This window comes from Artemia sp. Qi Xiang Cuo, chromosome 1 (genome assembly GCF_049724085.1).
Source record: "Artemia sp. Qi Xiang Cuo chromosome 1, ASM4972408v1, whole genome shotgun sequence".
NCBI classification, from domain to species: domain Eukaryota; kingdom Metazoa; phylum Arthropoda; class Branchiopoda; order Anostraca; family Artemiidae; genus Artemia; species Artemia sp. Qi Xiang Cuo.
The window spans coordinates 21,767,191-21,781,590 of record NC_142794.1 but is presented as its reverse complement, the minus strand read 5'-3'; the positions used below and the strand labels follow the sequence as shown (position 1 = coordinate 21,781,590).

General features: G+C 37.2%; 1 protein-coding gene across 6 annotated transcripts in view; it reads left to right on the top strand.

Annotated features, from left to right (window-relative positions):
• The window catches only part of AnxB10 (Annexin B10), a 73,194-nt gene extending 70,354 nt beyond the window's left edge, over nt 1–2,840 (top strand). For 4 of the 6 annotated variants that reach the window (XM_089095212.1, XM_089095149.1, XM_089095061.1 and 1 more), the window contains one exon: nt 2,655–2,840. In XM_089095212.1, the coding sequence (XP_088951338.1) occupies nt 2,655–2,714 (60 nt within the window). In that variant the 3' untranslated portion in view covers nt 2,715–2,840. The remainder of the gene's footprint in view (nt 1–2,654) is intronic. The other 2 variants (XM_089095363.1, XM_089095100.1) reach the window with 1 other exon arrangement.
• Nucleotides 2,841–14,400: the final 11,560 nt, after the last annotated feature.

Below are 14,400 nucleotides of genomic sequence, written 5' to 3'. Positions count from 1 at the left end.
TCTGAGAAGGGTAAGCACCTAGAGTTTTTAGGAAAGCCCTAATTAAATTTCTGTATATGAAGGTGATAGGAATGAGTGTGTTTATTATAGAGGCATTAGCCTTGTTTCTGTAGGTAGCAAATTACTTAGTATGATAATACTTTTTAGACTTAGAGATGTTGTAGATAAAGTTTTAAGAGAAGAACAGTGGGGTTTTAGGAAGGGTAGAGGATGTGTCGACCAAATTTTCTCTCTTAGGTTAATAATTGAGACGCGCCTGAATGATCAAACACCTCTAGTCCTCAGTCTTATAAATTATGATCAAGCGTTGGATTCAGCTGATAGAAGAGCTTCAGTGAAGGTGTTATCCTTGTTTTTAAGTGAGGTGGCTGAGGAGCCAGACACAAATTACTGGCGATTAGGATTTTTTTAAATATTGCAAAATACATTTTTTTTCACTAGCCTATACATGAAAAATAGTTTAATGTGCTTAGCCACTGTTTTTGATTCAAAATCATTGTTCATACCTGAATACATAACTTTTGCAAAGGAGGAGTTTATTAAAGGAGGAGTACCTAACAATTTTGGGTAAACTTTAATTAAACTTTAAAAGTAAAACTTTAAAGGTAAACTTTAATTAAAGCCTTTTAAAGAGACATTAGTATGGTTTCTGTAGGAAGCAATTACTTAGTATGATAATACTTCTTAGGCCTAGAGATGCTTCAGATGAAGTTCTGAGAGAAGAGCAGTGTGACTTTAGGAAGGAAAGGAGATATGTCAACCAAATTTTAGCTCTCAGATTTATACTTGAGAAGTGCCTGAATCATTAGACCCCTTTCGACTTCGTTTTTCTTGATTATTTAATGTAAAATTTCTCCTTGTCTTTTAGTAGACATGCGGTTAGAATACTTTGCGATATGAACGTTTCATGGTGTAATAGCACTTAGGACTTTGAATCCTGCAATCTGAGTTCAAACGAGCTTTAAATGAAGGTCTGATCATTGTATGGTATACCGGATAAATACATTAAAGTGTTCTTAAGAAAATATGGGAATGATTCAAACTCTATAAGAATTTACTGCTGTAGCAAATTCTTATCTTGTCATAATTTGTTTTGACAGGGAAGGAATCATTCCTTACTCAATCAAGAGAATTTTGCCTATTTGTTTTAGACAACTAAAGTTAATATCCTTAATTAGTAAAACGTGAAAGTGGGAAAAAAACTGGAATGAGGCTTTTTTAATAAAACAGCCCTTCGGATGACTTGTTTTGGCAGAAGAAAATTGTAATAATTTTGAAAACCGAATAAGGCAAAGGGAAACAAGGGAGTCAAATAAGGCAATGGAAAACCGATTTAAAACGATCAGTCAAGCGTATTTCCCTTGATAGGTTGTCTCATAAGTTCCAATCTAACGAAGTTAGGTATTAAACGAATATCAAATGTTTCCCATTTGAAATGGCCAACTTATTTGACGTTATTTGACGTTAGTCAACTTATTTGACGCCCACGTTTCTAATTATATGTAAAAACTTTAAAATTTAAGTAAAAACTATAGTAAAACTACATGTAAAACTAAGTAAATATGTAAAAATATGTGTAAAAACTATAATATTTAAGATTTGAATAAATGCAATGTAGTATCAAAGATAATTAATTGGAATTTATGATTTCATTTTAAAGTTGCGTTGACAATATTAAATCAAAATATACATAATATAATGGGTCTAGGATATTCCCCCCCCCGGGAGATTTCCCCCCGTAGGAGATTTCCCCCCGGAAATTTTTCCCCGTAGGAGATTTCCCTCCGGAAATTTCCTCCCGTAGGAGATTTCTCCCCGGAAACTTCCCCCAGACTTTATGTTATAGAAGACATGTTAAAATACGTCATTTCCTACGAAGATTTCCGTAGGAAATCTCCTACGGAGGGGAATCTCCTTACGGGAGGAAATTTCCGGGGGAATTTTCTCGGGGGGAAATCACCGAAACCCAATATAATATTACAGTATAATGACGTATTTTAGCATGTCTTCTATAGCATAAAGTCTTTTTTTAAGTCTACTATAGGTTCTGCCTTTGATTTCTCTTGCTTTCTCCCATCGTCACTATGTCTTTCGATTTCTTACATCGTCACTACATCTTTCGCCACTGCCCATTTCTCCACTAGCCTTAAAAGTGTTTTTTGGATTGTTAGATAAATACATTAAACTGACATTTATTCTTACATTAAAGCAAAGACTTGCCTGTTTTAGCTACAGCTTGATTTCCTGCATACTCAGTCCAGAAGGGGGGGGGGCTATCAGGTAGCTCTACTTTGTACCATTTCTAGACAGGGGAAACTATTCCTTTTGGAAAACTATTAGTTATTTCTTAATTAGAATTTAATTGATTATAAATTATTTAATTAATAATTAGTTATTTCTTTAATATGTAATGGTTACTATCTTATTTCTTAGTATCGTGCTCGAAAAACTATTTCTTTAATGGCAAAATGAAAGATCTTCTTTCATTACCCCCCCCCCCCCTCACTCCAAAAAAATTTGACCTCCCACCAAATCTGTTGTGGAATCTCAGATCAACTTTCCTTTTGATTTCATAATGTATATTAAGTTGAAATTAATATTGTACATAAATTTAGCTTTTATTTAACCACGATATTAGTAATGTTTTTCTTCAGCAGGGCGAGACGTCGGGTGATTACAAGAAAGCGCTGTGTGCCATTGTGGGAAGTGCCTAGAACTGCCATTCCTTAAGAAGTGACTGTATTCTTTTTATCAGTATTTTAATGTCTTGTGTGTTGGCTTCACCTTTTTGTTACTGTTGTTCTATAACTCACTTTAAATAAATGTCTCATTTTCCTTTAGTAGCTCTCTATTTAATCTGCTATAGCTGTCTTACCTGTTTTTATATTTGGGCAGTAGCTTAGTAATTGCCAGACAGCGCTACTTCAGCACGGGGAATGTTACAGTTCTTGTAAGTTTAGATTTATATCCAATCTCCTAAAACTAAGTAAGCTCTATGTAAAATGAATTAAATTTCTCCTATCACATTTGGATTTCGATATTTTTAGAAGCTCCTATTTTTTGCATATATTTTCTTCTTTCCGCATCCAAAAAAAAAATTTCTTTTTACAAACATCTGGTCCTTAATAAGAGTATTCTTTTATAATGTTGCTGTATTTTGGAACATAACTTTAAACGTATCAAACCAGATAAAAGACAAATTTATCTTTATGCTTGATGTGATTATTATTTTTTAGATTTAATTATTTTGAATGGAATCGGCAAGTAAAACACTTATCTACTGCCTAGAGTTTTAGCTCTGAAATACGTTTAGTTAATTATTAGTGAATCTTTGGATTAAAAGCTGGGGATTTGGAGTTGAGGAGGTGGTGGTTCCCTACATATAAAGGATGATCTCTTTTAATTTTTAGTTTTAATGTCACTCTTTATCTATTTTTATTTATTTGTCTACTGTTTAACATCCTGCTGTCTTTTAATGATCTTTCTTAGATCTGCCAACTCAAACTGGTTCGTATTGGAAATTTTTGCTCACAAAACAAACTAATAGTCAATTTAATAAATGCAATAGACTTTCATTTCTAAGAATATTCATATAAACCCATTGATACTGAACAAATAACTCTTGTTCCCTTGATATCTAGAGAGGGAGAAAAAGAGTGTAATAGAGATGGAGGGAGAGACAGAAAAACATGAAATAAAACAAAGACCTATGTATTCTTGCGAACGATTTTTGTCGGGAAGGCGCCAGGACATCGACACGCATTACCCTCAGGACATCGACAAATTCCGTCATTACATCGACAAAAAATCCGTCAGAACATCGACACGTCAGGACATCGACAGTCATAACCTCGACACATCAGTTCATCGACAGTCAAAATTGCTACCCGTCAGAAAACGTCGAGAGTCATAACATCGACACGTTATAATATTTTAAATTTTAAAACTTTAGTTTTTTGGGGTTTAGGGGGGAAAAGGTACCTAGATTAGGTTAGTTTACGTATTTAATAAATGCTATGCTTTACCCCTACCCTCGTGATGTGCAAATATATAGCTGAAATTTGTTTCTAAACTATTATATACTTATTACTATTGTATAAACTTATAAAAAAAATTTTCATAACGAAAATCCGTCAAAACCACCAACCGTCAGAACGTCGACAGTCATAGCATCGACACGTCATAATAACTAAAAAAAATTTCATAAAGAAAATCCATCTGAACCGCTAACTTTCAGAACGTCGACAGTCATAACATCGACACGTCATAACATTTAAAAACTTTTTAGATGGCATGACGTGTCGATGCTAAAACTGTCGACGTTCTGACGGGTAGCAATTGTGACTGTCGATGAACTAACGTGTCGATGCTATGAATGTCGACGTTCTGACGGGCAGCGGTTTTGACTGTCGATTTCCTGACGTGTCGATGTTCTGACTATCGATGTACTGACGTGTCGATGTTCAGACTGATTTTCCTTATCGACGAAATGACGTTTAGTGCTTGTGACGGTTAGATGAAATGGTAACATCCCTTTTTGTCAATTGGTACACTCTTGTTTATAAGTTTCTTCGACAAACTATGTTTATTCGTACTGAATTTCACATCTATTTTTGCAACATTGAATCGTATTTTATTTGAGTGACTCGTAACAAGGATCCCTAGGGTCTCTATTCAGCAAAGTACTGCATTCCGTTTCGCTCATTTCAAAACATCAGGCTCTATTTTTTATCAGAAACACGCTTTCCAAGGACGTCCGTGTCCTTGCAAACCACTTAATTGAGAATCATCTAGTATTAATAGTTTCTTGTCATCAATTTGTTGATCTTGTGAAGAAGAGCTAAAGATTCCTGTAAAGGCTCCAATTCTCAGTTATAACGTTCTGCATACATTTAAAGATTTATTTCGGGAATCTGTTAACTAAATCACGTCATATTTGAGTGTTAATTTTGCTCCGTCCAGTGTTTTACTTTTACATAACTCCCAAGTAACACACGATGATTTTGATCAATTCTCTTAAAAGATTTATGCAGATTAGAAGAAAAGCTAAAGAAATTTTTCGAGGTGTTATTACCAAATCTTGAAGCATGTTTTATCAAAGGCAGCGCGCTAAAGCTCACAGTGCTTTTTTTCTCCATACCCGGGCACTTCGTATCGAAGGAGTTGTCGTAGAAACTTCGGAAAGGGCTCATTTGATTGGAAATTGGAGTGGCTAGTGCCCTTTTTAATAGTGGAAAGTGATTGGAGGGTAACTAGCCCTCCCTCCACGCCCGTCATTGCCCCAAACATCCAATCAAAATTTTGAGATAGCCATGTTGTTCAGCGTAGTTGATCTCCAGATAGAAAATATCTTTTTGAGGAGGACACTCCCCCACAACCCTTCTGGGCAAGGGTTTTAAGTTATGCCCTGACGGTATATAAGATCAAAGTTGACAATGTACAGTTTTTCTTTAAAGCGGGCACTTTAAAGAAGAACTGTTTTCTTTATTTTTTTTTTTCTTTAATGCAGGGCACTTCATATAGAAGGGGTCGTCGTAGATACTTCAAAAGGGGCTCATTCGATTAGAAATCGAGAGTTTTAGTGCCCTTTTTAATAGTCGAAAGTGATTGGAGGGCAACTAGCCCCCCTCACGCCCATCACTCCCCCAAACACATCCATTCAAAATTTTGAGATAGTCATTTTGATCAGCGTAGTTGATTTCCCCATAGAAAATGTGTTTTTGAGGAGGGCACTCCCCCACAACCCTCAGGGCAAGGGTTTTAAGTTATGCCCTGGGGGCATATAAGGTTTTTATAGAAGGCGTTGTCGTAGAAACTTCAAAACAGGGTCATTCGATTGGAAATTCAAAGGGCTAGTGCCCTTTTTAATATTCGAAAGTGGTTGGAGGGCAACTAGCCCCCCCCCCACGTCCATTATTCCCCATACACATCCAATCAAAATTGTGAGATAGCCATTTTGTTCAGCGTAGTTGATTTCCAGATAGAAAATATGTTTTTGAGTAGGACACTCCCCAACAACTCTCAGGGGAAAGGTTTTAAGTTATGCCCTATGGGCAAATAAGGTTTTTATTGAAGGCGTTGTTGTAGAAACTTCAAAACAGGCTCATTCGATTGGAAACTCAAAGGGATAGTGCCCTTTTTAATAGTCAAAAGTGATTGGAGGGCAACTACCCCCCTATACCCATCATTCCCCCAAACACATCCAATCAAAATTTTGAGATAGCCATTTTGTTCAGCGTAGTTGATTTCCAGATTGGAAGTGTGTTTTTGAGGATGATACTCCCCCACAACACTCAGGGCACGGGTTTTAAGTTACGCCCTGGGGGCATATAAGGTTTTTATAGAAGATGTTGTCGTAGAAACTTCAAAAAAGGCTCATTCGATTGGAAATTCAAAGGGCTAGTGCCCTTTTAATAGTCGAAAGGGATTGGAGGGCAACTAGACCACCCCCCCCCCCCCGTACGCCCATCTTCCCTCCAAATACATCCAATCAAAATTGTGAGATTGCCATTATGTTCAACGTAGTTGATTTCCAGATAGAAAATAGGTTTTTGAGGAGGACACTCCCCCAAATCCCTCAGGGCAAGGGTTTTAAGTTATTCCCTTGGGGCATATAAGGCTTTTACAGAAGGCGTTGTCGTAGAAACTTCAAAACAGGCTCATTCGATTGGAAATTCAAAGGGCTAGTGCCCTTTTTAATAGTTGAAAGTGATTGGAGGGCAACTAGTCCCCAGGCCCTTCATTCCCCCAAACACATTCAATCAAAATTTTGAGATACATATCCAATCCAAATTATGTTATTGAGGAAGACACTCCCCCACAACCCTCAGGGATAGGGTTTTAAGTTATGCTCTGGGGGCATATAAGGTTTTTATAGAAAGCGTTGTCGTAATAACTTCAAAACAGGCTCATTCGATTTGAAATTCAAAGGGCGTTTGCATTTTTTAATAGTCGAAAGTCATTGGAGGGCAAACTAGCCTCCCCATCCCCATCATTCCCCCAAACACATCCAATCAAAATTGTGAGATAGCTATTTTGTTCAGCGTAGTTGATTTCCAGATAGAAAATATGTTTTTGAGGAGGACACTCCCCCGCAGCCCTCGGCAAAGGTTTTAAGTTACGCCCTCGGGGCATATAAGTTTGTTTTTTTATAGAAGGTGTTGTCGTAGAAACTTCAAAACAGGCTCATTCGATTAGAAATTCAAAGGGCTAGTGCCCTTTTTAAAAGTCGAGAGGCATTGGAGGGCAACTAGCCCCCCCCCACCCCCACCATTCCCACAAACACAACCAATCAAATTTTGAGATAGCCATTTTATTCAGCATAGTTGATTTCCAGATAGAAAATCTGTTTTTGAGGAGGATACTCCCCCACAACCTTCAGGGCAAAGGTTTTATTTATGCCCTGGGGGCATAAAAGGTTTTTATAGAAGGTGTTGTCGTTGAAACTTCAAAACAGGCTCATTCGATTGGAAATTCAAAGGGCTAGTGCCTCTTTAATAGTCGAAAGTGATTGGAGGGCAACTAGCCCCCTCCCCCACGCCCATCATTACCCCAAACACATCCAATCAAAATTTTTAGATACACATCCAATCCAAATTTTGTTATTGAGGAGGACAATCCCCCACAACCCTCAAGGATAGGATTTTAAGTTATGCTCTGGGGGCATATAAGGTTTTTATAGAAGGCGTTGTCGTAAAAACTTCAAAACAGGTTCATTCGATTGTAAATCCAAATGGCGTTTGCACTTTTTAATAGTCGAAAGTCATTGGAGGGCAAGTAGCCCCCCCACCCCCATCATTCCCCCAAACACATCCAATCAAAATTGTGAGATAGCTATTTTGTTCAGCGTAGTTGATTTCCAGACAGAAAACATGTTTTTGAGGAGGACACTCCCCCACAACCCTTAGGGCAAAAGTTTTAAGTTATGCCCTCGGTTTTTATAGAAGGTTTTATAGAAAAGGTTTTTTTATAGAAGGCTTTGTCGTAGAAACTTCAAAACAGGCTCATTCAGTTAGAAATTCAAAGGGGTGGTGCCCTTTTTAAAAGTCGAAAGGCATTGGAGGGCAACTAGCCCCCTCCACATCCATCATTCCCACAAACACATCCAATCAAATTTTGAGATAGCCATTTTATTCAGCATAGTTGATTTCCAGATAGAAAATCTGTTTTTGAGGAGGACACTCCCCCACAACCTTCAGGGCAAAGGTTTGAAGTTATGCCCTGGGGGCATATAAGGTTTTTATAGAAGGCGTTGTCGTAGAAACTTCAAAACAGGCTCATTCGATTGGTATTTCAAAGGGCCAGTGCCCTTTTTAATAGTTGAAAGTTATTGGAGGGCAACTAGCCCCCCACGCCAATCATTCCCCCAAACACGTCCAATCAAAATTTTGAGATAACCATTTTTTTCAGCGTAGGCTAGTTGATTTTCGGTTAGAAAATATGTTTTTTTTAGGAGGACAATCCCCCAGAGGACACTCCCCCACAACCCTCAGGGCAAGGGTTTTAAGTTATGCCCTGGGGGCATATAAGGATTTACAGGAAGGTGTTATCGTAGAACATTCAGAACAGGCTCATTTGATTGGAAATTCAAAGGGCTAGTTTCCTTCTTAATAGTCAAAAGTGATTGGAGGGGAACTAGCCCCTCCCCCACACCCATCATTCCCCCAAACACATCCAATCAAAATTTTGATATAGCCATTTTGTTCAGAGTAAATGATTTCAAGATAGAGAAAATGTTTTTGAGGAGGACACTCCCCAACAACCATCAGGGCAAGGGTTTTAAGTTATGTCCTGGGGCATATAAGGTTTTTATAGAAGGCGTTGTCATATAAACTTCAAAAGGGGCTCATTTGATTGGAAATTCAAAGGGCTAGTGCTCTTTTTGCTAGTCGAAACTGATTGGAGGGCAACTAGCCCCCCCCCCTGACGGCCCTCATTCACCTCAACACATCCAATCAAAATTTTGAGATAACTATTTTGTTTAGCGTAGGCTAGTTGATTTCCAGATAGAAAATATGTTTTTGAGAAGGACACTCCTCCACAACTTTCAGGACAAGGGTTTTAAGTTATGTCCTGGGGCCATATAAGGTTTTTATTGAAGGCGTTGTCGTAGAAACTTAAAAAAAGGCTAATTCGATTGGAAATTCAAAGGCTAGTGCCATTTTTAATAGTCGAAAGTGATTAGTAATATCTTTTGTTGTTGTTGTTGTTTAGACCAGGGCACTTCGTATCGAAGGAGTTGTCATGGGAACTTCGAAAGGGGCTCATTCGATTGAAAATAGAAAGGGCTGATACCCTTTTTAATAGTCGAAAGTGATTGGAGGGCAACTAATCCCCCTTCCACTTCCACCCTCCAATTTGCTCATTATGTTTAAAAACTAAATGTTGCTTTAAGATTAAATCAAAATGCACTGTGATAATACTAATTCACAATAAGGCATCTCAGCAGTATCCCAAGAAGGACTGAGGGTATTGTGTTCAAATTTTCGGGACTACTTTTGCTATTGAAATGTAACCAAATCAAAATAGTGTAAGGGTATCACAGCTATCAAACAGTGTAAACAGATTTTTTTGAAAATGCTGACAAGTTATCCACGTTAGGCCGCCTAGAGAAGATATTAAACGTTATTGAACAGTACTATTTGTGTTTAGATATTTAAAAGGCTGCATTTTGTTAGAAACTGAAAATTTTTCTCGTGCATACAAATAGAAGGCCAAACTATAAAGTCTTAAAAAACGAAAAGATTTAAAGTGTTATTATCTTTTTCCCTGGAAAGACTATGTCAATATAAAACGAACAGAAATTCATCAAAAAAACTTTGACCACAAAATAAGTTTTCCAAAGAAAAGTAAAGAACTCCATTAAACAAAAAATTAGAAAAATAAAATCGAATAATCTACCAAGCTCGAAACTACCACAAATCAGCATCGATAAATAAATGAAGCCCAAAGCGAACAGAAATTACAATAAATAACCGAGTCAAACCCAAAACGAGCAGAAATTAGCATAAGTTGGGCGCAAAACCTCTATGGCTTCCCAAGGCCTGAACAAAATTTGCACTTTACTGAAAAATACAAATGAAATTGCATTGTCAGTTTAATATACATATGCTGATATTTAGTAATCAAAATGTTAAAATTATTTGATTTATTTAAGTTATAAAAGTAAAAACATTTATATTTTTTTAATAAGAAAAAACTACAACACAAAAAAACTAAACATAAAATCTACTATATTCCAGAGAGGGTTTAGGGGGGTTTGAGCAACTCCCGAAATTTTGTCTGACATGTAAAAAAAATCATATGAACAAAATTGTTGATGCGTTTATTAAAGTTTTTGTACACCCCCCCTTCCCGAACAAAATTTCTGGATACGGCTTTAATAATTCATTTTGAAATGTTGTTAAATGGAATTTTTGTGATACTTTTGAATAACCACGATGGGGTTTGACTGTTTTATACAGTTTTCATAATGAATTCCAATTTTCGTAATGGATGCCCTGCAAAATTACATTTTCAAGACAATTTAATTTGAGAGCTTACATACGAACTAAAGCATCGCCAAGTGCTGAAAACCATGTTGTGACCAAGATGGGCCCAGGATTTACAAAGCCTCCATTCATGGAGGTCCCAGGGACTTCTTGCTGTCCGGTTTGAAGCCGGCTTAAACACTTTTGCGTAGACTTGAGAACATATGCGATCCCCGTCCTGCACTGGTATCAGGGATCATCGCTTTTCCTGAGGCCAAAATGATTTCAATGATTTAAAGAACATGAAAATTTGAATTTGGAACGTTACGCCGTTAACAAATGACCATCGACATTTGACAAAAAACGACATTTTGACTGACGAATTCAGACGATTCAAACTGGACTTATTAGGAGTTTCAGAAACTCATATCCCAGGGTTAGGAAGCATGAAATTAGGTGATATAGAGTTTGTTTACTCGGGCAGGAAGGATGGGGTACATAGACAGGGAGTAGGGTGCATGATGAATAAGGAAGCTGCTAAGTCTTGTTTAGGCTGGGAAGGTATTAATAATAGAATACTTATTGCTCATTTTATGACTAAAAAGTTCAGGGTATCAGTTATAGTAGCATATGACCCTGTAGAACCAAGTGACGGAGATACTAGTGACTCAGATGACTTTTACTTACAGTTACAGGAGCAAATTGACAGGGTCCCATGTAGATATATGATGTTTTTACTAGGAAATTTTAACGCCCAGGTCGGTAGAAATAGGGATAGATGGTTTCCTAGCCTAGTTGAATTTGGTGTAGGAAAAGAAAACAGTAATGGATACAGACAATTTTGTAGGTAGAACAATACGGTGTTTGGTAATAAAATGACTCATAAGTTAACATGGTATTGATGTGATGGTAAGGCAGCAAACCATATTAATTATATTATAGTAAACCGAAGACTGCCAGGATCAATGCAAGATACTAGGGTATATAGTAGTGCTGTTATTGATGTTAAAAGTAAAGATCACCATCTAGTAGTGTCAAGGGTTAATTTAAAGCTGAAATTTCGGGAGGGTAGATACCTCCCTGGAATTATGATGTTGGTAGACTCCAGGATGAGAATTTGAGAAAAAATTTCCAGGAACAGTTGAATGCTAAATTAAGAGTTTAAGATTTGACAATTTGGAAGATAGTTGAAATAATTTTAGAAAAATAATTTATAAAGTTGCGGAAGGTGAATTAGGGAAAAAAGCTAAAACTGGAGCTAGGAATATTGGTTAAAAAGCTATATGTTTGATAGAAAAAAGAAGGGACTTGAACAAACACTATCTGAGTCATAGGTCATATAAAAATAAGGGGAATGTAAGGGAAGTGGAGAAAGCAGTAAAATATGAGCTAATGTGATTTGAAGTGGAGGCCATGGATAAAATTGCCGAGGATGTGGAAGATGCAGCTTTTTAATAAATTGAGAGGGAGTAGTCAATCCGGACTTGGCCCAGTTAAAGATAGGAATGAAGTCACAATTAGCGATAAGGAAAGAATCAAAGAGAGATGATCAGAACATTTTGAGAATTTGCTAAACCGAGATTGAGTTGCAGGAAAAGATATAGAGGAAATGTTTGAAAAATGAAAAAGTTTGTGATACCTTGGATGTGAAAGAAGATTTGTTTTTTTGTGGAAGAATTAGCGACAGCATTAAAAGGATTAACAAATAATAAGGCTCTAGGTGCTGATAGGGTGTTAAAAGAGTTTCTTAAATATGGTGGCTCTGAGGTTAGAAATAAGTTACTGAAAATTATGAATATGATTTTTGAAATAGCGGAAGTACGTAAAGATTTTAGGAAAACCTTAATTAAGCCACTTTATAAGAAAGGTGATAAAAGTGAGTGTGGTAATTATCGAGGCATTAGTCTGATCTCTGTAGGTAGTAAATTACTTAGTAATATGACACTTTTTAGACTGAGAGATGCCGTAGACAAAGTTTTAAGAGAAGAACAGTGGGGTTTCAGAAAAGATAGAGGATGTGTCAACCAAATTTTCATTTTTAGGTTAATAATTGAGAAGTGTCTGAGCGTCAAACACCTTTGGTCCTCAGTTTGATAGATTATGAGCAAGCGTTCGTTTCTGTTGATCGAACGAGAAAGACGTGCATTGGAATAAGCAAACACCCGCCCAGACACACAGGCAAAAACAGTGAGAGAGACAAAAACACATACAAATAAGCAAACACCCGCCCAGACACACAGACAAAAAGAGTGAGAGAGACAAAACACATATAAATACGTAGATTCAGTCATAAAAACCGAGAAAGACTTGCATTGGAATAAGCAAACATCCGCCCAGACAAACAGACAAAAAGAGTAAGAGAGACAAAAACACATATAAATACATGGATTCAGACATAGAAACTGACAAAGACATGCATTGGAATAAGCAAACATCCGCCCAGACAAACAGACAAAAAGAGTAAGAGAGACAAAAACACATACAAATACGTAGATTCAGACAAAAAGAGTGAGAGAGACAAAACACATAAAAATACGCAGATTCAGACACACAAACCGGGAAACACATGCATTGGAATAAGCAAACATCTGCACAGACACACAGACAAAAAGAGTAAGAGAGACAAAAACACATACAAATACATGGATTCAGGCGCACAAACTGACAAAGACATGCATTGGAATAAGCAAACACCTTCACAGACACACAGGCAAAAAAGAGTGAGAGATACAAAAACACATACAAATACGTAGATTCAGACACACAAACCGAGAAAGACATGCCTAGGACTAAGCAAACACCCGCCCAGACACACAGGCAAAAAGAGTGAGAGATAAAAAAAACACATACAAATAGGTAGATTGAGACACACAAACCGAGAATGACACGCATTGGAATAAGCAAACACCCACCCAGACACACAGGCAACAAGAGTGAGAGAGATAAAAACAAAAACAATTAAGTAGATTCAGACACACAAACCGAGAAAGACATGTATTGGAATAAGTAATCAACCGCCCAGACACAAAGGCAAAAACATTGAGAGAGACAAAAACACATACAAATACGTAGATTCAGACACACAAACCGAGAAAGACATGCATTTCAAATTTCTAATTTAAATATTTCTTGGTTTGTGTGTCTGAATCTACATATTTTTATGTGTTTTTGTCTCTCTCACTCTTTTTGCCTGTGTGTCTGGGCTGGTGTTTGTTTATTCCAGTGCATATCTTTCTCAGTTTGTGTGTCTGATTCTACGTATTTATATGTGTTTTTGTCTCTCTCACTCTTTTTTGCCTGTGTGTCTGAGCTTGGTGTTGGCCTGGTGTTGGCTTATTCCAATGCATGTCTTTCTCCGTTTGTGTGTCTGAATCTACGTATTTGTATGTGTTTTTGTCTCTTTCACTCCTTTTGTCTGTGTGTCTTGGTGGGTGTTTGTTTATTCCAATGCATGTCTTTCTCGGTTTGTGTGTCTTAATCTACGTATTTGTGTGTGTTTTTGTCTCTCTCACTCTTTTTGCCTGTGTATCTGGGCGGGTGTTTGCTTATTCCAATGCATTTCTTTCTCGGTTTGTGTGTCCGAATCTACGTATTTGTTTGTGTTTTGGTCTCTCTCACTCTTTTTGACTGTGGGTTTGGGCGGGTGTTTGCTTATTCCAATGCATGTTTTTCTCGGTTTGTGTGGCTGAATCTACTTATTTGTATGTGTTTTTGTCTCTCTCACTCTTTTCGCCTATGTGTCTTGGTGGGTGTTTGCTTACTCCAATGCATGTGTTTCTAGGTTTGTGTGTCTAAATCCACGTATTTTTATGTGTTTGTCTCTCTCACTCTTTTTGCCTGTGTGTCTGGGCGTGTGTTCTCTTATTCCAATGCATGTCTTTCTCGGTTTGTGGGTCTGAATCTACGCATTTGTATGTGTTTTTGGCTCTCT